The sequence below is a fragment of the Cebus imitator genome, unplaced genomic scaffold (genome assembly GCF_001604975.1).
Source record: "Cebus imitator isolate Cc_AM_T3 unplaced genomic scaffold, Cebus_imitator-1.0 Scaffold462, whole genome shotgun sequence".
Classification (NCBI taxonomy): Eukaryota; Metazoa; Chordata; class Mammalia; order Primates; family Cebidae; genus Cebus; species Cebus imitator.
Window position 1 is genome coordinate 189286 of NW_016107777.1, and position 26366 is coordinate 215651.

Genomic DNA, 26366 nt, shown 5'->3' on the forward strand with positions numbered 1-26366 from the left:
CTGGGAGGCTGAGGCAGAATTGCTTGAACCCGGGAGGCAGAGGTTGCAATCAGCCAAGATCGTGCCACTGCACTCCAGCCTGGCACCTGGCAACAGAGCGAGACACTGTCTCAAAAAAAAAAAAAAAAGAAAAAAAAAGTTTGAAGCTGTCCAGAGCCATTTTCCTGGTAAACAAGGAAATGGTATCATGATTTTATAGCTGTAGGATTCTCTTCTGTCTCCCTCTCCCTTCTTTTCTTCTCCCATGCTCCCCACAGTATGGTTACCCGCTTCTCTGTGACCCAGCCTTAAGTCTAAAGCCCAAGTGCCCCAAGCAATGGCTGTGCAGACATCAACTTTGAAACGGAGTTCTCTGAATTCAGTGTGGCGCTGCGGGGAGAAGCTATGGAGAAGAGTTGTATGTGGACCACATCAGGAAGGCAGGTTGGCTAAACGTTTATCTGACAAGCTTTCATTTTTGCAGAGCCCATCTGCTGTTTGGTGCCAGCAACAGGCAAAACTGACTGAATGTGATTCATGTGACTATCCTGGCAAACTGCAGCCAACTGAGGGCCACCTAAGCACCCATGCCATATGTGCATAATAGCCACCATCAAGATGCTCTAAAAGGCTACACCTGGCAGGCAGCTCAAAAGCCCAGTGTGCCAGGTACCAAGCTGAGGTGTCTCTTTCTGTCCTAGTCCTTCTCATGTCCACCTGCCTAGAGCCCCATTGAGAGCCTGAGCTCTGCTGAAAAGATAAGGTCCTCCTATACTACATTACACAATGCAAATGTCTCACCATCAAATCTTTCATCTTCCTTGGGAAGAGTGTCAGGAGCTGACTCTTCCAGATTTTGATGTAAAAACTTAGGAAACAGTCTGCATTGGATAAGGACCTGAAAGTGGAAAAACACATAGGTTTTACTTTATCAAAGACATTCCTGGGACAGTGCTTTTGGTAAATAACTTCAGCTTAGATCTCACACCCACACATGACAAAAGCAAGTGCTCTCTTCATTTAAAAATGTATAATAAAAAGAGGTGCATGTTCAAGTGATCATAAAGATAGTGTTTTGATTTGTAAATTTCACCCTAATGAGGGCAGTCAAGTACCTTAGCAGCATCAGCATCATCACCTCTACTGTCAGCAGTGGGACAAGGGAACGGTCCTCCATCTCTGCCAGCCCACTAAGGCTTCATTTTCACAAACAATTAGCAGCAGAAAGTGAACATTGCAGTAACACAATTGACACTAAAAATTGTGAGAACCATTTAACTTTTCTTTTTTCCCTTTTTCATGCCTTTGATACTGCCGCACCTAATAGCCTAAGATTATGGTGTCTCTGGTCCTCCAAGAGTATGGTTATCTTAAATCAAAATCTTTCATAAATTTAAACACATTACGTAAGACGGTACTGTCAGTATCTGAAACTCACTCTGGCATCACTTGAAAGATTTCCAGTGCCAGAGTACATGTTACCAAAGACTTAAAGATATGATTAAAGGGAAGATTGTAATGTATACATTCACGTCACTAAGGATCACATTAAATACATTTTAACACTTCGATGCAAATCTCACTTTAAATCCAGAGGGTCTTGGCCAGATTGAGAACCACCACCGCAACAACAAAATAGAACAAAACCCTTTCCTTTCAGAGTTGCTGGTTTAGTCTCCACAGGTAACTGCCTAGAGTAATTGCATTGATGCAGCTTAACGGATCTAGAGAGGGTACTGCTGCGGTGGTAGCTTCTCACCCAACTCACCCAAGGGAAAGCCACAACAGGGCTATTGGCCATGTGTTCCTGCCACTGTACATTTTATTCCAAAATCAAAAGAACAAAGCTAAAATGTTTGCTGGATGTTCACTTTTAACTGTTATTAGTTTCCGGCTGGTCCTGTATTTCTCCTGCCCTCCTCTGGTGAATGACCAGCTAGGTTAATAATGAGAGTCAAATCACAATGGGCAGTGATTTGCCATCTCCCCACCTCAGTCAGGGCACAAAGCTGTGGGAACCATGCCCCCTGCTCAGTGATGACACAGCACAGGCGTAGATCACTCCTATGAACACAGATGGGTCACTACTCTGCCAGCTCAAATGGTAGGAAAGGGTGACCAAGAGGCCACAGAAGACTGAGAACAGCACCGGGATGTGTTGCGTGCTCCATGGTTCCTAAAGAAAAGATGTCAGTTAGCCAAGTCACTCCCCACAGCTACGTGAATAGCAGGATCTCTATCAAACATTTAGAAACATCTCCACAGTCCAGCTGGTTGGATGAGTTATTCCTGTGATCATTCTTGCCCATGGCCATCTGCTGGGCACACAAAAAACTCACCTGTTGGTTTATGAACATTGATTTTGATAAGGGATTGGGGTGGGAGGAGTTTTGACTAATTGTACACAGTTATATGAATAAAACTGAATCTTTCCTGAAATTAAGCTTAAGATTTTTTAGAGAATGTAATATTAAATGTGTCACTCTTCCGACTTCAATGTAACAATTATAATAATTATACTTCTCAATGGTTATTAATTGATAATCTAAATGGCATAAGAAGTGTAAACGTGGCATAAGAGATTAAACAGACTAATGAACTGAAAACTTGATAAAGATTGAAGAGTCAGCTGAAAGATTTCCAGTGCAAGAGTATACTGTTACTAAAGACTTAAAGATATGGTTAAATGAAAGATTGTAATGTATACATTCATGTTACTAAGGATTACACTAAATACATTTTAACACTTTGGTACAAATCTCACTTTAAATGGTATAAGCAAAGAAAGAGCAAAGTTATTTGAAATGAAAAGAGAAAGGCACTTCAGGTTTAATTTGATAGAGGCACAGATGTCAGTTATCAACACATTGTACTCGGCCTGGCAGAGAAGAACTTGGGAAATACATGTTACCAGCCCAAGCAGTGTGGTGGCCTGGGACTCCAGCTCTCCTTCCACACACACCTGCTGCTCCCACCAACACAAACATGTCTCTCACATGCCAAGAAAACATCTACATATTAACCTTCTCAATCACCATCAACAGAATCACTGATCCCTTCTGAAAGCTGAATTTAGTCAAGAAATTAAATACTTTTCTCTCAAGATTTTTTTTAAGATGGGTTGTCAATTGTGTTTACATGAAATCTTCAAATGAATGAGTCAAGTGTGCTTAGCAGTTATCCTCTGTAACTGCTAAGACAGGCTGGAAAGCAAATGATACCCTGGATAGAGCAGGTGATTTTATTTTTGAATACTTCATTTTCTTACAAATTAAAATGTATTTCTTTTATCTTTCCCATTGTGGAAGTCTTAACGCCCGAGAGCAATACCTGGAAAGCAAATTGCAGGGAGCTGACTCGCAGAGACTGCTGAGCTGCATGTTTACAAAGTCAGGAAGTAAGACTCACTGTCTCCAGACGCATCTCCACACAGATCCCCACACCAAGACGTCCCACATGCCTCTCAGATCAGCTTCCCGGAAGGTCAGGTGCAGTGCCTTTTCTAGCGCCCTAAGGTGCCATGGCTGCATTAATTATTTTTCGGATTCTGTGCAGATGTCTTCATCACCAATTTTGTTAAAAAACTCAAACCCAGTGATGGAGCATCCTCCACAGACCTTTTCTTCCTTTGGAGTTTTCATCAGCAACATCTTCCCTTCCAGTATCCAAGGAAGAGGTGTACTTCCTCCCTCCTGAGCCAAACCCTTCCCTCAGATTAGGATGTCCTACTCTTTTTCATTGGTCCCCTCTGCCCTGCCTATAAAAATACTTAAGTTGCTGACATCTTTTTTGAGATGGAGTCACTATTACCCAGGCTGGAGTGCAGTGACACAATCTCACCTCACTGCAACCTCCACTCACTTCAACCTCTGCCTCCCAGGTTCAAGTGATTCTCCTACCACAGCCTCCTGAGTGGCTGGGATTACAGGTGTGCACCACCAAAACCAGCTAATTTTTTTTTCGTTATCACCATTTTGGTCAGGCTGGTCTCAAACTCCTGACCTCAGGTGATCTGCCCCCCTTGGCTTTTCAAAGTGCTGGGATTATTGGCATGAGCCACCATGCCTGGCCAGTTGCTGACATCTTTAACAAATAAAGGCAGTCCTCCTTGCCCTTGATCCTGTTGCCCTGGAAAGCTACTGTATTATTCTAGTCTGTTTGAGCTGATATAAGAGAATATCATAGACTGGGTGGCTTATAAACCACAGAAATTTATTTCTCACATTTCTGAGGGCTGAAAGCCCAAGGTCAAGGTTCAGGAAGGAGGTTTGTTGTCTGGGGAAGCCCCGCTTCCTGATTCCTAGATGGTGCCTGTTTGCTGTGTTCTCAGGTGGTAGAAGATGTAAGAGAGCACTCTAGGGCCTCTTTTACCAGGCACTAATCCGATTCATGAGGACGCCTCCCTCGATAGTAATCACCTCACAAAGTCCTCATCTCCGATACCATTACATTGGGTATTAGGATTCAACATAAATTTTGAGGGAGACATTCAGTCTATAGCATACACTATCCCTCTTTTTCCTTTCAGTGCCGTCCCAGCCTTTTGAAGGTCTGGGCTCCACATTTCACTTCTGGTCATCGGTGAATGACTCAGTAGTCTCTGTTACGCCAGGTACCTTTAATGAGTGGAGGTCCTACCACGAGCTGTGGGACCTTGCCCTCCCTAAGTGCTAGGATTACAGGCATGAGACACTGTGCCCAGTCTTAATATTACAGAGTTTAGCTCTTATTGCCCAGGCTGGAGTGCAATGGTGCGATCTTGGCTCACGGCAACCTCCACCTCCCGGGTTCAAGTGATTTTCCTGCCTCAGCCTCCCAAGTAGCTGGGACTAGAGGCATGTACCACCACGCCCAGATAATTTTTTTGCATTTTAGTAGAGACGGGGTTTTACCATGTTGGTCAGGTTGGCCTCAAACTCCTGACCTTAGGTGATCTACCCGCCTTGGCCTCCGAAAGTGCTGGGATTACAGGAGGGTTGGGCTGTGGGTAAAGACAGCTGAAGCCAGAATGTTCGTGAGCTGATTATTGTTGAAGCTGGGTGTCAGTACATAGGGTTCATTCTGCATTCTCTAGCTGTTATAGACAGAAATTCCCATAATAATTGATTTTAAAAGAAATCAGCCAGGCAAAGTGGCTCACGCCTGTGATTCCTGCACTTTGGGAGATGAAAGTGGAAGGATGGCTTGGGGCCAGGAGTTTGAGACCAGACCAGGCAACACAGGAAGACCCTGTCTCTACAAAAAAATCAAAAAATTAGCCAGGCATGGTGGTGAACACCTGTAGTCCCAGCTACTTTGGAGACCGAAGTGGGAGGACCATTTGAGCCCAGGAGTTTGAGGTTGCAGTGAGCTATGACCGCACCATTGCACTCCAGCCTGGGTGACAAAGAGAGACCCTCTCTCTAAAAAATAATTTTTAAAAGATATTTAATTAATTAATTAATTTACATATCTGAAGATGGAGTTTCACTCTGTCATCCAGGCTGTAATGTAGTGGCACGATCTCGGCTCACTGCATCTCCTGGGTTCAAGCAATTCTCCTATCTGAGCCTCCTACGTAGTTGGGATTACAGGTGTGGGCCACCACACCCAGCTAATTTTTGTATTTTTATTAAGAGGCATGATTACGCCATATTGGCCAGGCTGGTCTCAAAATCCTGAACTCAAGTGCTCCACCTGCCTCAGCCTCCCAAAGTGTGAGACTCCAGGCATGAGCCACCATGCCAACCTTTTATATAAATTTTCTTTTTTAAAAGGGTTCTGGTTGGGTCAGTTGATGGGCCCCAGATCCCTTGAGTCTCATATCTACTTCCACTGCATGGCAGCAGTTTCTGTTCCTTCCCTGTTCCCCAGGAGTAGGAGTGAGCACATCTCTCCTTCCCTGCCCAGGTCTTCTGGCCCCACCTTGCCTCCTCCAAAGGCCACCCTCCTGGCAAGCCCACCCCAGTGCCTGGGATCTAGGGGAGGAGAGGCAGGTGGGTGTGGTCTTGCCTGCAGCGTAGAGATGACGCCAATGGCCACCTGAAGCACAGCACTCATGATGACTGACACTTCAAACAAAGCTTTCCTGTCCTCCTGGGAGATACATGGCAGGAGGTGAGGGCCTAGCAGCCCCTTGGCACCCAGGGTCTCCACAGCCCCACCCCGCACTGAGGCATCCCCAATGCCTTCCATGGGAAGAATACTCAGTACCCAAAGGAAGGGCTGAGAGCTCCAAAAGCAGCCACAGATGGGGCTGAGTGCACAGGATGGGAGTAGGTACAGCAATCCTGGGGGCCCCTGCCTGGGTGTGCCAGAGCCCCGGGAACTGGCACGTGGTGTGTAGGCAGGCAGGCCTCCCCCAGCCACCGTCTACAGCCTCGCACCTGTAGGTCTTTGTTGCAGGTGCTGGCAAGTCCCTTGCGGGTCATCAGGAGCATGGCATGTTGCAAGAAGAGGGAGGCACAGGGGCTGGACCCAGAATCCTGCCCCCTGGGGACCTCACATCCACCCTTCCTTTCTCCCTGCCCTGCTCACCAGCCCAAAGACACACCCTGCCTTGCTCTAGATCAGCTCCAAGCTGTCGGGGTTTTTCTTCTGGGGCATCAGGCTGCTTCTGGTGCTGTGGACAGAGATGCAGGCACTGAAGGGGCTGGGCCCTTGGCTGGTCCAGCAGCTCACTGGCCAGGTCTGGCGGAGGGCAGGGAGGAAGGAAGCCATGCCTAAGGTGGGTGGGGAACACACAGGCGGGGAGGGGCAGGTGGAAGTGGCAGCTCGGGGCTTACCTGTAGGTATCTGAGAGTTATACGAAGCTGAATTTCTTGGTGCCGTAGAGGATGAGATCCCTGGCCATCCTGCTGAGATGGGTCATGCAGAATGAAGCCCAGAACAGGAACTCAGCTGGGAGAAAGAAAAGGTTCCCAGTCACCAGACCTCTCCGGTACTCACCCAGCCTGACCATACAGGGAGTAAGAGGAGATTAGGTGGTGTGGGGGACCTGCCTAAATTTTCTTTTTTTTTCAGGCTGAGTCTGTTCTGTTGCCAGGCTGGAATGCAGTGGTGAGATCTCGGCTCACTGCAGTCTCCACCTCCCAGGTTCTAGGGATTCTTCTGCTTCAGCCTCCTGAGTAGGTGACATCATGGCCAGCTAATTTTTCTATTTTTATTAGAGACGGGATTTCACCATGTTGGCCAGGGTGGTCTTGATCTCTTGACCTCGTGATCTACCTGCCTTGGCCTCCCAAAGTTCTCGATTAGAGGTGTGAGCCACTGTGCCCAACCTAAATTTTCATTTTGAGTAAAGATGGGGTCTTGCTATGTTGCCCATGCTGGCCTAAAACACCTGGGCTCAAGCAGTCTTCCTGCCTTGGCCTCCCAAAGTGCTGGAATTACAAATGTGGGCCACTGCACCTAGCCTGTTTTTTGTTATTGTTGTCGTTTTAAATAAACAAGCTTTGGCTGGGTGTGGTGGCTCACTCCTGTAATCCCAGCACTTTGGGAGGCCAAGGTGGGCAGATCATGAAGTCAGGAGATTCAGACCATCTTGGCCAACATGGTGAAATCCCGTCTCTACTAAAAATACAAAAATATTACCTGAGTGTGGTGGCGTGTACCAGTAGTCCCAGCTACTTGGGAGGCTGAGCCAGAATCACTTGAACCCAGGAGGCGAAGGTTGCAGTGAGCCGAGATCATGCCACTGCACTCAAGCCTGGCAACAGAGCAAAACAAAACAAAAAATAAGATAAACCAGCTTTACTGAGGTATCATTCACATACAATCTACCCATTTATTTATTTTTATTTTATTTTATTTTTGGAGATAAAGTTTCACTCGTGTCGCCCAGGCTGGAGTGTACTGGTGTGATCTTAGTTCACCGAAACCTTGGCCTCCTGGGTTCAAGCGATTCTCCTGCCTCAGCTTCCCAAGTAGCTACAGGCGCCCACCATCACACCCGGTTAACTTTTGTATTCTTAGTAGAAATGGGGTTTCACCATGTTGGTCAGTGCTGGGATTATAGGTGTGAGCCACGGTGCCCCGCCCAATTTACTTATTTAAAGTTTACACTTTAGTTTACTATCATCACCACAAGCAGTCTGACCATACAAGGGTAGGAGAAGACTGGAGAGAAGCCGGGCTGGGGGACAGAAGTGAGGCACGGGGCAGGGGACTGGCTCCCCCAGACTCACCCACGAAGTCACGCTCACTGGTGACATCCATGCTGTAAATAGTGATGGCCCCAAAGTTGAGTTCCGGGGGTTGGGAGGAAGCAGGGCTGGGCTGGAGCACAGGGAGTAGCCTCCTCTCCCCCAACCAGGTTGCCTGGCCCCTCTCCATGGAAAGAGGATCAGGGCGGGGTGGGAGCTGGGGGGAGGGATCTTTTGTACAGTCTCAGGAGGGAGGTAGGAGCCCTGAGTCTCTCAGTACCAGGCACCCCTGCCATGGGTGACCTCTGGCCTGGATAAGCTCAGCGCCCATAGGCAATGAATGATGGTTTCACCAGAGGCCACAGGCCCCTTCCCTCTGGTATGTCTGCGTGTCCTGGCGGGTGCTGAGTGTGACTCTCCCTAGGGAGGAGGGGCACGGCATCTGACCTGCTCAGAGCAGTTCTCCATCCACACCCAGGAGATTGCCCGAAATGGCCCCGCTGCAGGGACAGGGATTCATGGTGACCAATGCTCCTGTCAGGCAGCCCTGACAGACAGACAGACAGACACAAACACACACAGAAGAGAACGAAATCCTAGTTGCCAGCACAACCGCCTGGAGCTCAGCCTCTTCCCTGGCCCTGTTGCCTTGGGTGCACAACACTTGTCCCCTAATGCCCCTATAACACTTATTCCCAAGCACCGGATAGCCTTGGGTGCAGGACCCTTGTCTCCTGACACATGTCCCCATATGTCAGGCTGAGGGCAGTGGGCTGGACTCACTAGGAGCCTCACTGAAGAGCTCCAGCCCTGCTCAGACACATTCACTGGCTTGGACGTCCTCACCTTAGCAAGAGCTGGGGCTCCATGCAGGGTCCCCCTCTGAGCAGATAACCGGATTTTCTATCCCTCTCTGCCCTTCCCAGCTCATGTGTGAATCCCTAAGGCTATGCAGCAGCCACCCCCACCAGGCCCTTAGGGCATTGGAGCCTCACCCACCTCCCCAGGGGCAGGACACCGATCAGCTTCCACACATCCAGCAGCCGCTCAGAGTCTAGGGTCAGCACCATGGCGTGGCTGTGGGAAGCCAGGGGCAGGAGGGTCAGGGCAGCCAGGGTCCTGCCCTCCAGCATGGCCCCTGTACCTCATCCAGCTCACCTCAGAAACCAGCAGCTCCAGTGAAGGGGCTGGGCCCTCCGCAGGTGGGTGTACCCTGGGAAGAGGACGTCATGTTCCCTGTGGGAGAGGAGGAGCAGGGGCTCGGGTGGAGGCTGGGTCAAGGCCTCCCGGTGACACTGGGACCCTGCAGAACTGGGTCACTCCTGGGAAGAAGTGTTGCCCTGCAGCACTGCACCTGAATGAGGGATCCAGGATCTCCCAGGGACAAATTGCTCTCAAAGGAAAAAGGATGAAATGGGGCCGTGTGAACCACGGACTGGGCCTGAGCTGTGGGGCTCCTGGGGTGAGGCTTTGCCAGGAACACCCAAAGCCTGAGCCTCTGTCACTCAGCATCTCCCAGCGGGGGCTAGAACAGGGGAGGAGGCCCATGTTGGGTATGACCTGGTGTGACTTGGGAGGTTTCGTTTGAGGACCTCAGAAATAGCCAGGGCTCATAAAGAGCTGCTCAGAGCAAGTGGGATGCCCTGCCCCTCATTCAAGTTACTAATTTTTTTGTATTTTTAGTATAAACAAGGTTTGACTATGTTGGCCAGGCTGGCCTCGAACTCCTGACCTCAGATGATCCACCCATCTCAGCCTCCTAAAGTGCTGGGAATACAGGCATGAGCCACTTCACCCAGCCTGTTGTTGTTTTAAATAAACCAATTTTGCTAAGATATCATTCACATACAGTTTACCCATTGGAAGTTTACACTTTAGTGTACATCCATCACCAATTTTAGAACATTTTCGTCACCCCCTAAAGAAATTCTGTACTCAAGGCCAGGCACGGCAGCTCAAGCCTATAATCCCAGCACTTTGGGATGCCAAGAGGGTAGGATCACTTGAGGCCGGGAGTTCAACCAGACTGGGCCACATAGTGAGAACCCATTACTACAAAAAATGTAAAAACTTCGCAGGGTGTGGTGCACACCTGTGGTCTTATCTACTCAGAAAGCTGAGGTGGGAGGATCATTTGAGTTCAGGAGTTTGAGGCTACAGTGAGCTATTACTGAGCCACTGCACTTCAGCCTAGGTGACAGAGCAAGAGCTCGTCTCTAAAGACAATTTAAAAAGAAAAAATGTGGCAGGGCACAGTGGCTCACGCCTGTAATCCCAGCACTTTGGGAGGCCAACGTGGGTGGACCACAAGATCAGGAGATTGAGAACACCTTGGCCAACATGGTAATCCCCTGTCTCTACTAAAAAATACAGAAATTAGCTGGGCGTGGCACGTACCTGTAGTCCTAGCTACTGTTGAGGCTGAGGCAGGAGAATTGCTTGAATCCAGGAGGCAGAGGTTGCACTGAGCCAAGTGCTACTGCACTTCAGCCTGGGTGACAAGAACAAAACTCTGTCTCAAAAAAAAACAGTTAAAAATTTAAAATTTAGGCTGGGCGCAGTAGCTTATACCTGTAATCTCAGCACTTTGGCAGGCCAAAGCAGGTAGATCACCTGAGCTCAAGAGTTCAAGAGACCAGCCTGGCCAACATGGTAAAACCCATCTCTACTGAAAAAAAATACAAAAATTAGCTGCATGTGGTGGCACACACCTGTAATCCCAGCTACTTGGGAGGCTGAGGCACGAGAATCACTTGAACCAGGGAGGCAAAGTTTGCAGGTAGGAGAGATTGCACCACTGCACTCCAGACTAGGCGACAGAGCAATACCCTGTCTCAAAAAAAAAAGTAAATTAAAGAAACCCTGAACTCAGTAGCAGACACTCCCTGTTCCTCCTAGCAGCCTTGCCCCACCTCCATGGTAACAATTTGTGTGCCCTTATTTCCCTCCAAGTCTGAGAAACAGGGATCACAGGGAGTTGACGAACAGGAGGGGTTTCTGACAACACGTGGAGACTCCTCAGCAGCTCCTCCTCCCAAGTAGCTATGATTACAAGTGCACACCACCATGTCTGGCTAATTTTTGTATTTTTAGTAGAGACAGGGTTTCACCATGTTGGCCAGGCTGGTCTCAAACTCCTGACCTCAGGTGATCCACCAGCCTCTGCCTCCCAAAGTGCTGGGATTACAGTCGTGAGCCACCACACCAGGCCCCACAAAGGGTGAGTCTTCCCTGCCTGCTGAGCTAGACTGGCATGGGAGTATTGGGGCCTGCAGGAAATGCCCCACTCCTGGCTGCTCTGCCTCCATCCCAGAGTTCTGCAATACCCCTGTCCCCCAGGGCCTGGCATCCCCACCCTGTTCATCCCTGCCACTTAGTCTGCTGTTCAGGCTGCCATCACACCTCTCTCTGCCCCCTAGGTGTCCCTTGGGAACTCATATCTCTGTTGGATGCACCATGGTCCTGATGAGCTCCCAGAGGAGGCCGGAGAGCATGGTGCCGCATCCATAGTCTAAGGTCCGTGACCACCTGTGCAAGCAGGAGGTGACGCTCAGGGAGGCCGACGAGCTGATTCCCTGGGGAGCCAGGACCCTGCTGAGCTCTGACTGCGCCCTGGGCTCCCCAAGGCTGGGACAGCATGGAGGAGGGAGATGGAGGGGCTAGAGGCACCTGGTCATTCTCACTGCATCCCGTGTGCAGCTTCCCAGCAGTTTGCCAATGAGCTCTTGGAGGTCAAGGGAGGCCCAGGGTCACAGTCTATATGCCCAGAGGAGTCAATCCAGGCAGGGCAGCGTTCATCAGCCCTGCCAACCTCCCTCTCTACCCCAGGGCCCCGGGTCTTGCCTAAATCTCTCACCATTTCTGCTTAGCCCTTTTTTTCTTCCTCCAATTTTTTGTAGTTATGGAAACTTGTTATCTTGCCCAGGCTGGTCTCAAACTCTTGGCCTCAAGTGATCTTTCCACCTCAGCCTCCCCAAGTGCTAGGATTATAGGCATGAGCCACCACAACTGGCCCATGTCCTGAGGTCTCCACTGCTGTCTGCCAATGGCGAAGTAAACAGAATGATGGTGCTAATGCTGAAAGTGGCCCAGGACCAGGTGGAGACTGGAGGCCAGGAAAGCAGTGGGGCTGCAAGCGTCGTACCTTCAGGTGGCACTCGCTGGCTGTGTGGATGTCCTCATCATTGGGACTGAGTCTGAAGGTGCCCAGGGCCCACTTCTCAGTCACCTATAGCAGGTGGCAGCAATGCTAGGGGTCAGGTGAGCAGATATCAGGAGCCAGGAGAGCCCCTGCCCTGGTCCCACCCTATCCCTCATAGCTGAATGTCCCTGTCCAGGAGCTGAGTCCTGGAAGCACACCCTGGGAGGGGGCATCTTGGGTGGGGACACCTTCACTCATGAGCCATGTGGGCATCAGCGGTCATGAAAGGATGGGGACAGGCAATCATCAAGGCACACAGTTAAGCAGCACTTGAGTATATAATTAGCTCAACATGAAACCACAGACTGGCAACACTTTATTATTTGCTCAGGGATTTGGTGGGAGCCTGGGGCCTTGGGCCTCGAGGAGTACCTGGTAAGCTGCCTGTTCCTTGAGCACGATGTGTCCCAGGGGGAGCTGGAGTGAGGGCAGCTCCATGGGCAAGGGACAGGATTGCCACCCTAAGCTGTGTGACCTTAGGCAAGACCCCTCTTCTCCAAGCCAGGTCAACCACACAGGTGATTTTGGGAGCCAATGCCTGCTTGGACAGTCTGGATTTTAGCTTCATAGGTGGATGGGAACCTGTGAGGGTTTAGAGATGCTGAGAGAACCTTTTTCCTGCGAGAGTTTTCCAAACAGGAAACAAACAGAGCAACCCTGGGCCCCGCTGAGAAAGGATCCTATCGGAAGCCCTCACCACTGTTTTGCTCCACGCTGGTGGTGATGGTGATGTCATCGATGCAGTTGATGGGTGTCGTGAACAGACGCTCAGACCACTATAGTCCCGCTGAACTGAAGTCAAAGTCTGTGTTCTGGACAAAGTAACCCTTGGGATATCTAGGGTGGGAGAATTGTGGTTTGCTGGACCCTTGCTGTGGGTTGTTTAAACTAAGCTCATATGTCTGTGGCCTCCCCAGATCCAGGCCCCTCCACTCTGCGAAGGCAAACCTGTCCCTAGCAGGAATACCATGGGGTGGGGCGGGAAGGTGCAGGTGTGTGGTGGAGGCAGGATGGTACCCACTTGCAGGTGTCGGTCATGTAGCGGATGATCCCTGGTGGTCGAGTGGAGGGAGTGTGTTGTTGATGGCAATAGTGACGGGGAGGCGGGAGGGCAGGGGCCCCACCTGGACCAGGCTGCTGATGTTGGCCTTGAAGGGGAGGTAACCCCCATGCTCTAGCGCATCGACCACGTTCACCCACTGCAGACACCGGAGATATGGGGAGGGGGTGGCAGGTCAGCATATGAGGAGGGGCCCTGCTATCAGGCACTCCCTCATAACCTGCAGCATAGAGCTGAGGCCTGCCAGCCAGATGGGAAGAATGGCATCCCAATGGGGTAGGGTAGGCCACCTATCCCCCTACACAGGGCACAGCCTCCAGGGCAGAGCAAGGAAGGGCCCCCCACCGTCCCATCCCAGGCACCAGGCTGTGGGGGGCACCTGGGACTCCCATGCTGTTCAGCAGCCACGCCCACCCACCTGCCCTACCTGTTCCTGGCTACACTCACCACAATGGCATAGGAGTGGACACTACCAATCCTCAGCACCACTCTTGTGTGCAGGTCCTGGGTCCACCACTCCGGCAGGGTCACTTCCCGTTTGTACCACACCCAGCTGACAAAATGCCACAGCTGCCAGTCCTGGCAGATGTTCTTGAGGCTGGAGAGAACCTGCATGTCCAGGGTGGGGCCAGACTGTGAAGGAAAGGGCAGAGCTTAGCTCCTAGGCCCCCAAACAGGTCTGGGGCCAAGGTACATTCCTGCCTTGGCAGAGCTGACCTCAGGATGTCTAAACTGTCTCCTCCTCCCCATCCCCGGGTCCAGCTCTGTGCAGCGCAAGCCGCTCTGGCCTGACTAGCGGGAGGAGTGTCTGGGTGGCTCATGCCTGTAATCAGTGCTTTGGAAGGTCAACATAAAATGATGGCTTGAGGCCAGGAGTTCAAGACCAGCGTGGGCAAAGTAGTGAGACCCTATATCTAAAAAAAAAATTTTTTTTCTTTTTAAATTAACCAGGCGTGGAGGCCCCAGCTAACTTGCAAGGCTGCGGCGGGAGGATCGCTTGAGCTCGGAAGTTAGGATTGCACCACTGCGCTCCAGCCTGGGCAACATGGCCAAGCCCAGTCTCAAAAAATGTTTTAAAAATTAAAAATAAACATTTAAAAAAAAAAGGACACTGCCCGGGTTCAGACTTCGCCTCGGGAGGGGGCTCGGCAGGGGCACTTCCTGCTCCTCCCGCCTCCTCCCCCGCGGTCCTCCTGGGTCCCCTCCGTGCCCCACTCCCCCAACCCCGCGCTCCAATCCTGTTCTGCTGGGTTGCAGTGAGCTGAGATCATGCCACTGTATTCCAGCCTGGGTGACAGAGTGAAACTCCAACTTAACTCATAAATAAAGGGAGAAACATATATTTCTCTAAATATGCATGATGTTTATATATGTTATATGAAAATATGACATTTCTATTTATAAATCTACATATTTAATACATTGATTCATTAAATGTATATTTTATATACATTATATATACACAAATAAAAAGGAATTTATTTCTTTGCTGTTCTGACACTTCCCTGGTCTTCTTTTCCCTGTTGGTTCTGGTCTGGTCTCCGATTCCTGGAGGTAGCCAGCCTCTAAATCCATGGAATTTCTTGAATGATAGGTGTGTCTATTACTCATGGTGGCTGCCCCAGGGTCACACCTGAGTACATGCTAACCAGATGACTTGGCCAGGGGGCCAACCACACCAGAAAGACCAACCATGTGATTTGAAGGTTGTGACTTTGAGCCACATGATGTCAGCCCGACCTCCAGAAAGGAACTGGGGGGCTGGAGATGGACTCAACTGCCTGGCCAATGATTGCATCAAAGTAATAAAACCCCTGGACATAGAAGCCAGGGTGACCTTCCCTGGTTGGTGATACACATCAGTGTGCTGAGAGGATGATGCATCCTGAGGACGCAGAAATGTCATCTTCAGGACCCTCTCGGAGTTTATACTATGTGTCTCTGCTTTTGGCTGGTGTCAACTTTTGTTAGTTTTTCTTATATAAAACTGTAATGAAAATGTGCTCGGCCGGGCACAGTAGCTCATGCCTGTAATCCCAGCACTTTGGAAAGTTGAGGCAGGCAGATCACCTGTGTTTGGAAGTTCGAGACCAACCTGGCCAACACAGTGAAACCCTCTCTACCAAAAATACAAAAATTAGCCAGGTATGATGGCGTCCACCTGTAATCCCAGCTACTCGGGAGACTGAGGCAATAGAATCGCTTGAACCTGGGAGTCAGAGGTTGCAGTAAACTGAGATTGTGCCATTGCACTTTTGCTTAACAGAGTGAGACTTCATCTAAAAAAAAAAGTATCTTGCTTTTCTGAATTCTTTGAGTTGTTATAGAGAAATTATCAAACCTGAGGACACTGTGAGAACCTTTGAATTTGTAGCCAGTTGGTGAGAAGTACATGTGGTCTAAGGACACCCAAACTTGCAGCTTGCATCTAAAGTGTGGGCAGCCTAGTGGGGGCTTGTGGCCTTAACCTGTGGCATTTGACATTAACATCAGGGAGTTGACATCAGAATTGTGTCACACAGGCCAGCTGTCATGGCTCCTGCTTGTAATCCCAGCACTTTGGGAGGCAAGGTAAGAGGGTCACTTGAGCTTGAGTCTGAGGCTACAGTGAGCTATGACCACACCACTGCATCCCAGCCTGGGTGACAGAGCAAGACCCCAACTCCAAAAATAAAAAATAAAACAAAAAAGAATTGCATGGCACAGTGCCTGTCTTTAATGGCTCAAATGTTGCAGGAACTTTCTTTCCTTTCCTTTTTTTTTTTTTTTTTGGAAGACAGTCTCGCTCTGACACCCAGGCTGAAGTGCAGTGGCACAATCTCTGCTCAACTGCTACCTCCAATTTCCAGGATCAAGTGATTTTCCTGCCTCAGCCTCCCGAATAGCTAGGACTACAGGCGGGTGCCACCATCCCCCGCTAATTTTTCTGTTTTTAGTAGAGATGGGGTTTCACCATGTTGGCCAGGCTGGTCTGGAACTCCTGCTGGAATCACAGGTGTGAGCCACTTTAGAAACGAAAAAATAAAAACCTAAAGTTTTTTTACCACCTGGTTTTATTCTCTCAATATCTTTCCCTCATTTCCTGCTTTAAAATTCTAGCTTAGGGGCTGGGCATGGTAGCTTATGCCTGTAATCCCAACAATTTGAAAGGCCAGGGTGGGTGGATCACTTGAGGTCAGAGTTTGAGATCAGCCTGGCTAATATGGTGTAACCCGGTCTCTACTAAAAATACAAACATTACCTCAGCGTGGTGGCACACACCTGTAGTCCCAGCTTCTTGGGACGCTGTGGCAGAAGAATGGTTAGAACACAGGTGGTGGAGGTTGCAGTAAGCCAAGATTGCACTACTGCACTCGAGCCTGAACGACAGAGCGAGACTCCGTCTCAAAAAAAACCAAAACAAACAAAAACCTCTAGCATGGGATTGGCCTCTATTTTTTTTTCTTTTTAAAAATATTTTTAAAAAATAGATGTAGATGCTATGTTATCCAGGCTGGTCTCAAACTCCTGGTGTCAAGTGATCCTCCTGCCATGACTTTAAAAGTGCTGGGATTATAGGTGTGAGCATTGCACCCAGCTTTATGTTTTTTTCTACATGAAAAATAATACAGGATTATCTTCCAGAGCTAATAAATGTGTTCAAATAACCACAACCCCATTAAGGAAAAAAGTCACTTGATAGCAAATAAGCAATCCAGAGCAATATTATCATACTCTGTAAAGGTGAAAAAACTTCATCTTTATTACATGTCCCCAAGACATGCACTGCACTGTTCTCTTGAAAACACACAGTGCATGTCCTCCTTTAAAACACACATCCTCTTTTTTTTTTTTTTAAGGAAGGAATTAACTATTTATTAAAAGACACTGTGAGACAAATCTCTTAGCTCTTAAAGTCTGTTCTGCTACAATATGAGACTCTCAAATGCGAATTAGCTGACACACATTTGGTAAAACGTGAACTATGCCAGTGTAATGTCAAAATTACATTAATGTATTCATTTTTTTTTTCACAGTGTTAGTTTTTGCATCAGGCTCAGCGTATGTGTAGGATGCGAGCATAGCTGACTGAGCAAGTGAGGAAGCAGTACAATTCTGAACCCAGTGTCCAGAGTCCTCACATCTCTCCTCAGGGCTTGTCACATACATCCTCTTTAAAGTAACATATAAACATGTCAATATGAGGTAAAAAATCACATCTGAATTCTCACATTTCAAAAACATACACTTAACATCAAATGAAAATTTATTTTTACAGGAATTTAGGGGAACTACCACGTAGCTATAAAGGTAATAGATATGTTAAGTATCATAGAAAAAAAGTGTCATCCCTTCAGCACCACATGTAATAATATATACAAAGATTTAAAGATAAAAGACTTAGGATAAAAAGAATCCTCTCTTAAAAAAGAAAACAAAATTATATTTATGTGTATATAACAGCTATAACACCCAACACACAACTTTATAGGAACAATGTCTTTTCAAAATACCAGGATTTCCAAATGATTTAAAATAAATATAGTAAGAATTCTATGCCCACCTTTTCAAAATAAACCAATAAAATGTATAGTATATATTAGACCTATTAATATAGACCTAAGATATGTTAAAAATCACAACTGGATTCTCACAATTCAGTAACAAACATGAAACAGCAAATAAAAATTTCTAGTACAAGAATTTATGAGAACTACCTAACAGATATAAATATACTAGATTATTATCTAAGCATCATAGATGATAAGAGTGTTTACTTAAGGAGCACATCTAATAATAGATAATAAAAGATTTAGGATAAACAAAATTATTTATTAAAAATGGAAAGAAAATTATACTTATGTATATGTAACAGCTATAACTCTCATCAAAAAACTCTACAGGAACAGCATGTCTTCAAAAGTATAACACTTTCCAAACTATCTGAAATAAATGTACTCATAATTCAATGGCCAACATTTTCCAAACAAACCAACAAAATGCATAGTACGCATGAAGCTATCTGTTACAATCCTGTGGCACTCATATTTTACAAATAATTCTGTGCCAATCTGAGCACCTGCACTGTGCGTTCAAATGCTCCCGGACTATGGCAACCAAGTCCATAGGAAGCAGGACCTCCAAGTTCCACCCCAGGGAGGTTGAATACAGCAATCTAAAAAGGGAGGTAGTGCCGCAGGAAGGGGTGGAACAAGAAACACCGCTGGTTTCTCACTGTCCTACATGGACGCCCAGAAGTACCTCCCACCCACCACTCCTAGGAGGACAGCATGATCACTCTATTCAGCTCCTTCTAGAACAGTCCAGGTTCTTCTAGGTTCTTCCACATGATCTGCACAAATGGTTCCTCTCTTCCTTCCCAGTGTCTTCCATTAGCATTGGAATAAGCTTCCTGCTGAAAATCTGCATCTCCCCTGGGCCCAGTGTTCTGGAAGTGAGAGCGAGGATGTCACACTTCAAGGAGGCAGTTTTCTAGATAGGTAGGTTATTCACTTCCCACATTAATACACCCAAGGCCAGCCGCAGTGATCTGCTTCATAGCCATGACTTTGGGTGGGTCTGCCCAGAGAGTAGAGCACCCTCAGAGAATGTGGCTTTGGACTTCATTGCACCTGGGGCCTTTTGTGTCACTTAAGATCTAAACTTGTAACCATGCTAGCTGTGTTTCTCATATGACAACATCACAAACCAGTCCAGAAGCCTGATCCGTAATCCCACTTCCTAATGGTTAAGTCTCATGCTGGGTCCTCAACGTGGTTAGCTGCACAAGACATAAACCAAGTCTTGCCTCAGCGTCTGGAGCAGCTGGAATTACAGGTGCACATCACTGTGCGTGGCTAATTTTTGTACTTTTGTAGTAGAGATGGGGTTTCACTATGTTGGCCAGGCTGATCTCAAATTCCTGACCTCAAGTGATCCATCTGCCTTGGCCNTGTGCGTGGCTAATTTTTGTATTTGTAGTAGAGACAGGGTTTCGACATGTTGGCCAGGCTGGTCTCGATCTCCTGACCTCAGGCTGAGATCTGCCCACCTCAGCCTCCCAAAGTGCTGGAATTATAGGCGTGAGTCTGCACCTGGCCTGAGTTTGTTTTTAGATAAAACAGTCTAAAAACACCATGGCATAATGCTATCTTTTCAATACAGAGTAAGGAGGACAAATAGGTGAAATAATAAATGAAAGATTGGAATCCCACTTCCCCCCGCTGTCCCAAGGTGTTGGACATTGATGAATAGGAGGAAGCAAGCCACTCACAGGGCCAGGAAGAAATGAATATGTCGGTACTGCCAGGAGAAGAGGCTGGCACGGCTAACATATGCTATGACCATAGCTAGCAGGTACTGATGGAGAGAAAGGAACACAGAGAGAGAGGTCACATCTTGGAAGGGGAAGATCCTGGAGATGGGGCAATGGGGGGCTGGGGAGGGGTTGTCTATCAGAGGGACCTCAGTGTTGGGGTGACTGTGCTTATTCGGAATCTGTGGGGTAGAGGGGTATTTGATGGTGGGATGCAAGTCTGAGGAGCCAGAGAAAGGGATGTGGGTGATGTGCCCAGGATGGTGAGCTCCAATGGGATCTTTGCAGGGAGTGTGTCTACATTGGCTGGCATCAGGAGGGTCTTTTCTGTGCCAGGCAGAGAACTTTCCCAAAGCGCTGGGAGTAGAGAGGCCAGGAGCTTCAGGGCTGCGGCCAGACTGCAGTCCAGGGTTCAGATCTCAAAGGACCTGTAGGAGAGGGAGGGGCCGCTCAGTCACTCTGCAAGAGACCAGCAGAGATCCAACGGAAATGCTGATAAATCATCAAAAGACCAGGAATAGCCAGGAGTATTGGCTCAAGCCTGTGACCCCAGTACTTTGACAGGTGGAGACAGGAGGATCAAGTGAGCCCAACAGTTCAAGAACAACCTGGGCAACACAGCAGGCCCCTCTTTCTACAAAAATTACAGAAATTAGTGGAGCAAGGTGACCTGTGCCTGTAGTCTCAGCTATTCAGGAGGCGGAGGCAGGAGGATTGCTTGAGCCCAGGAAATTAAAGGCTGCTGTGAGCTATGATCATGCCACTGCACTCTATTCTGGGGAGCAAAGCAAGATTCTGTCTCAAAAAAAAAATGGTGGGCACCAAAACTGAAGACCTTGGGAGCTGGCCGGGCACAGTGGCTCACATCTGTAATCCCAGCACTTTGGGAGGGTAAGGCGGGCAGATCACCTGAGGTCAGTTGTTCAAGACCAGCCTGGCCAACAGAGGAAAACCCTCTCTCTACTAAAAACACAAAAATTAGCCAGGTGTGGTGGTGCACACCTGTAATCCCAGCTACTTTGGAGGCTGAGACAGAGAATCACTTCAACCCTGGAGGTGGAGGCTGCAGTGAGTCAATTTCATGACACTGCCCTCCAGCTTTCCAGCCTGGGCAACAGAGCAGCCTGGGCAACAGAGCAAGACTCTATCTCAGGAAAAAAAAAACACTGTGGAGGTGGAGCATCAGGTGGGCGATGGTGAAGGGAGAGAGAGGGGAACTGTGGGTGTGGAGGCTGCGCCCTCTCCCAGGCTATGTGTTGGAACAGAAACACAGTTACCTGGAGAACAACCTTACCTTGTCCGACACCCTCAGATCTTTGTCCCAGGCCAGGAATCTTTTAACGACAGGATCCTCTGTGATTAGAGAGCATGCTAGTGTGAGAAGCAGAACAGTTTCCCTGGGAGCAACAGGACAGCGAGGAGAAGTGCGCCTCCCTGGGGAAAGCCTCAGGATGGTGGCTTGGGCGAGGTGGATAGGACAGGAAAGAATGACTTTCACTGGGCAAGGGAGAGCTCCCGCTCTGAGGCTACCCTGAGAAGTGGCTGAAGGAGGCCCTGGGTGTGGGAATCTATAGGACGGAGAGCTGGGAAGAAGCCAGGATGCCCTCCTTGCAGACACACAGGGACAACTGCAGAGTCATAAAGTAATTCCAGTCATTTCCTCATGAGACGGTCACATCAGGGTGTGACCATGGCTTTGGTATCTCCCTCTAGGGATGGAGACAGTTAAGTTTAGAAAAGTCAGCAGAGGCAGGGCACATTGACTTACGACGGTAATCCCAGCACTTTGGGAGGCCGAGATGGGTAAATTACAAGGTCAGGAGTTTGGGACCAGCCTGGCCAACATGGTGAAACCCCATCTCTACTAAAGATACAAAAAATTAGCATGGTGTGGTGGTATGTGGCTTCAATCCCAGCTATTCGGGAGGCTGGGGCAGGAGAATCGCTTGAACTCGGGAGGTGGAGGAGGCTGCAGTGAGCCGAGATTGTGCCATTGCACTCCAGCCTGGACAACAGGAAAAAACTTTGTCTCAAAAAAAAAAAAAACAAAGTCAGCAAGAAACATTAAGTTTCAGAGGGCACAGCTGAAACCTCTTTCTTTGATTTTGTTTTTATTTCAATTGACTGATTGATTGGAGATGGAGTCTCACTCTGTTGCCCAGGCTGGAATGCAATGGCATGATCTCAGCTCACCTGCAACCTCCACCTCCCAAGTTCAAGCAATTCTCCTGTCTCAGCCTCCTGAGTAGCGGGGATTACAGGCATGCACAGCCACTCCCAGTATTTTTTGCATTTTTAGTAGACACAGGGTTTCACTATGTTGGTCAGGCTGGTCTCAAACTTCTGACCGCAGGTGATTCACCCACCTCGGCCTCCCAAAGTGCTCAGATTATAGGCATGATCTACTATGCCTGGCCTTGGTTTTTCTTCTGAGACAGGGTTTTGCTCTGTCATCCAGGCTGGAGTGCGGTGGTACAATCATAGCTCACTGCAGCCTCAAAGTCCTGAGTTCAAGCAATCCTCTTGCCTCAGCCTCCTAAAGTGCTGGGATCTCGGGCATAAGCCACGGCGCCTGGCCTGAAACCAAGCTTTCTTATCCCGATCACAGAACTTCATCAAATCTAGCTGAATCCTCTATGGCCTCCTAAGCATCCCTCATGAGTGATCACTTCTGAGTCCTCCTGCATGGAGAGCTCACCCACTAGGGGGGCACATTCTTCTCATGGGAAAAGTATGGTTATGGGAACTTTCCTCTTTTTGAAAAGAACAGGATTGGAGGTGCTCTCTGGGGTGTCCTCCTACCAAGCAGCCTGTTGAAGACCTCGTGGTGCTCAGGGAGCATGGGCGACACTAGCCGTCGCTTCAGCTTCACCTTGAGACCACACAGGGTCTCCACCACCCAGGTCTCCTCAGGCTCAGGGACGAGCACCTTCTCTGGCTCCTCCTCTGATTTGTCCGACCACTCCCTCTTCCGTTTCCAGTACAGAAACCTAAGTGGGGGGTTGCGATCTACCCAAGGGGTTGAGTAAAAAAGAACAGGCCACCATGTAATGCTTCTGCAACTGATCACCTTAAACCCTGAAACCAAACCCCAAACCACTCTCCATCCTCCCCAGCCCCGCAGACTGTTGGCTTCTGCAAGCCATCTTTCCGTCTTTCTCCTTTGTAAACCCCCATGTGCCTCTCCATCTCCTCCCCATTCTTCCATCTCTCTGTCCACAGAATGCATCATTTCCTTTTCTGGTCCCGGCTCTCTGAGTCTCATTTTTTTTTTTTTTTCACTTTGTCGCCCAGGCTGGAGTGTAGTGCAATCTCCTATCACTGCAACCTCCACCTCCCAAGTTCTAGTGATTTTCCTGCCTCAACCTCCCAAGTAGCAGGGATTACAGGTGCCCACCATAACACCCAGCTCATTGTTGTACTTTAGAGACAAGGTTTCACCACGTTGGCCAGGCTGGTCTCATACTCCTGGCCCTCAGGTGACCCTCCTGCCTTGGCCTCCCAAAGACCTGGGGTTGGAGGTGTGAGCCACTGCACCTGGCCTGAGTCCCTCCTTGCTTCCCCCACACACTCCCTCAGTGCTCCTTCCTGATGACTGGGTTGGTCTCATTTCTTTTTCTGGTTCCTGGCTCTCTGCATTCCCCCTTTTTATCTTTTTTAAGACAGAATCTTGCTTTGTTGCCTAGGCTGGAGTGTAGTGGTATGATCTCGTATCACTGCATCCCAACCTCCATCTCCCGGGTTCCAGTGATTCTTCTGCCTCAGCCCCCCAAGTTGTAGGATTATAGGTGCCTGCCATAATGTCCAGCTCATTCTTGTATTTTTAGTAGAGATGGGGTTTCACCGTGTTGGCCAGGCTGGTCTCAAACTCCTGGCCTCAAGTGATCTGCCTCGGCCTCCCAAAGTGTTGGGATTATAAGTGTGAGCCACTGCGCCTGGCCCGAGTCCCTCCTTTCTTCTCATATACCCTCCTCAAGTGCTCCTTCCTGACTTCTGGGCCCTTGCTTTATCTTTTTTTTTTTTTTTTTTTTTTGAGAGAGGGTCTCACTCTCTCACCCAGACTGCAGTGCAATGGCAGGATCTCGGCTCACTGCAACCTTCGCCTCTCAGGCTTAAGCAATTTTCCTGCCTCAGTATCCCAAGTAGCTGGGGTTATAGGCACATACCACTACCACCCAGCTAATTTTTGTTTTTTTAGTAGAGATGGGGTTTCACCATGTTGGGCAGACTATCTCAAACTCCTGACCTCAGGTGATCTGACCACCTCAGCCTCCCAAAGTGCTGGGATTACAGGCATGAGCCACCCACCCCCTACCCCTGTTGTTAGTCAATCCTCTCTCATCTCTTCTTCCTCTAGTCCCCTCACCTGACAGTCCCAGAACTTCATCGTCCACCACCTCAGGGAGGGAGTACCCCGAGGTGCTAGGCTGGGGGCTCTACTCCTCAACCTGGGGTTGCCATTGATGGCTGGCCACGATCTCCCCCAAACTCTGTTCCCTCCCAGGGAACCTAGTTCCTGTTGTGGCCAAAGCCTTCTTCCACTCTCCACTAGGACCCAGAAGAATGTGTTATCTATTCTCAAGGCTGGGAAGAAGTCAGGAGTGGAGAACAGCTCTGAGAAGATACTGTTGTCCACCTGAGTTTCAAAGTGCCCACGGAGTTCAGTCCCTCCAATCAGGAAGGCTGGACTCTCTGATGTCATCGGTCATTCCAACCTGGCAACCAGTTTGAAGAAAAACACATGTAACTGCCAGCCTGAGCTCCTGTCCTGGAGACCCGAAGTGAATCTCCTGCCACCGTCCCAACCTCAGACCATTGTCCTAAAGCATCTTCAGGGACTCCGCAACCCTTGTTTCCTGTCCCAGCAGAGGCTGTATCCTCTCAAATCAAAGGCTGAATCATGCTGGGGTCTCATCTGGACATGCGCATTTCAGAGTCCTGTCTGGTGGGAGAGGGAGCAGGGTGGCAAAGAAAAGTAGGGAAAGCAGAAACGATGAAACCTTACAAGAGTGAGATTCACATGTACAAGAGATCCCAGGTACATTGACTTGATGAAAAAGTTACATCAAAGCACTCCATTTGGCAAAGCTTTTCTGCTGAATGTTTCCTGACATTCACTGTCCAAGATTCTGTACTAGGGGTACATGCGTCTTCTGCCCTAAGGCATTTTGAGTCCAAGAGACATTCTGAGGACTGAAAATCAAAGGAAACTGTCCATGAGCTCACACATATTTCCAATGGTGTCCCCAATTTCAGGGAGTCCATGGATTACCTAAAACTAGTCCCTCCAGTTGAGCTATGAAACTCTAGTCTATATATCAAGTTTTGTATCATATATATTTCCTTCAACTCAGAAATTTCTCTACCATTTATGGATTCTATGAATAAAATATCATATATACAAAAAGACTAAGTCAAAAAAATCTCGGCTGTGCACAGTGGTTTATGCTTGTAATTCCAGCACTTTGGTTGGCCAAGGGAGGAAGATTGCTTGCCAGGAGTTCAAAACCAGTGTGGGCAACAGAGCAAGACCCCATCTATATTTAAAAAAATAAAAAATAAACAAATTAGCCAGGTGCGGTGGCTGGCACCTGTGTTCCAGCTACTTGGGAGACTGAGGCAGGAGGATTGCTTGAGCCCAGGAGTTAGAGGCTACAGTGAGCTATGATTGTGCCACAGCACTTTAGCCTGAGCAACAGAGTGAGACCCTGTGTCAAAAAAATTTTTTTAACAACAAATAAAAGTTTCATGGCATTCAGAGACCATCCTGGGAAATTGTAAGTTCTGGCTGTAGCGGCTCACACCTGTAATCCCATCACTTTGGGAGGCCAAAGCAGATGGATCACCTGAGGGCAGGAGTTCAAGACCAGCCTGGTCCACATGGTGAAACCCCGTCTCTACTAAAAGTACAAAAAATTAGCTGGGCATGGTGGCAGTTTCCTGTGATCCCAGCTACTTGGGAGGCTGAGACAAGAGAATTGCTTCAACCCAGGAGGCAGAGGTTGCAGTGAGCCAAGATAGTGCCGCTGCACTGCAGCCTAATCAACAGAGTGGGACTCCAACTCAAAAAAAAAAAAAACAAAACAAAAAAGAGCTATGTGTCTCTCACCCAATTTGCCTGCTAGGAAATTCCTTGTGGGCACCAAGAACTTACTGAACTCTAAGTCATCCTTCTGCTCATCTGAGACAAGTGTATATCTGATTGCTTCCTCTGCTGGAAAAATGCAGAGTCCCTGAGCTAGGCAAAGGCCTAAGTGATGGATAGCCGGCAGCAATGGCTCAGTCCTGAAGTCCCAGCATTTTGGGAGGCCAAGGCAGGTGGATCACCAAGGTCATGACTTCAAGACTGGCCTGACCCACATGGTAAAACCTCATCTCAAATTTGAGAAGTTGAGGCTCCAAGAGGTAAAATTACAAGTTTGAGATTTTTTTTTATATTTCTTTGGATGGAGTCTCACTCTGATGTCCAAGCTGGAGTACAGTGGCGTGATCTTGGCTCACTGCAACCTCTGCCTCCTGGGTTCAGGGAATTCTCCTGCCTCAGTCTCCTGAGTAGCTGGGATCTACAGGTGCATACGACCATGCCTGGCTAATTTTTTTTGTATTTTTAGTAGAGACAAGGTTTCACCATGTTGGTTAGCATGTCTTGAACTCCTGATCTTGTGATCCGCTCACCTCAGTCTCCCAAAGTATTGGAATAACAGGCGT

The 26366-nt window shown here is 48.5% G+C and overlaps 2 protein-coding genes across 19 annotated transcripts; both read right to left on the minus strand.

The window, feature by feature from the left end:
* Positions 1–2051: 2051 nt before the first annotated feature.
* On the minus strand, positions 2052–15556 carry LOC108291670 (beta-glucuronidase-like). Of its 18 annotated transcripts, XR_005197359.1 has the most exons (11): positions 14081–14578; positions 13811–13996; positions 13001–13108; positions 12247–12351; positions 11537–11630; positions 9261–9338; positions 8550–8649; positions 6744–6858; positions 6496–6580; positions 3310–3489; positions 2052–2155 (listed from the first exon to the last, which is right to left on the minus strand). XR_005197359.1 is itself a non-coding variant. In XM_037732663.1 (4 exons), the coding sequence occupies exons 1-4, from the start codon at positions 14111–14113 to the stop codon at positions 13198–13200; spliced, it is 297 nt and encodes a 98-aa protein (XP_037588591.1). In that variant the 5' UTR covers positions 14114–14578; the 3' UTR covers positions 13117–13197. The 18 variants fall into 18 exon arrangements, 3 of the variants coding, with proteins under 3 accessions (XP_037588591.1, XP_017367612.1, XP_017367611.1); XR_005197363.1 differs by lacking the exon at positions 13001–13108; XR_005197361.1 differs by lacking the exon at positions 11537–11630.
* A 4056-nt stretch (positions 15557–19612) lies between these two features.
* On the minus strand, positions 19613–24360 carry LOC108291663 (speedy protein E2-like). Its single transcript, XM_037732660.1, is given in 5 exon segments — positions 19613–19702; positions 20953–21011; positions 22461–22679; positions 24025–24174; positions 24285–24360. Coding segments are annotated over 5 exon segments (594 nt in total).
* Positions 24361–26366: the final 2006 nt, after the last annotated feature.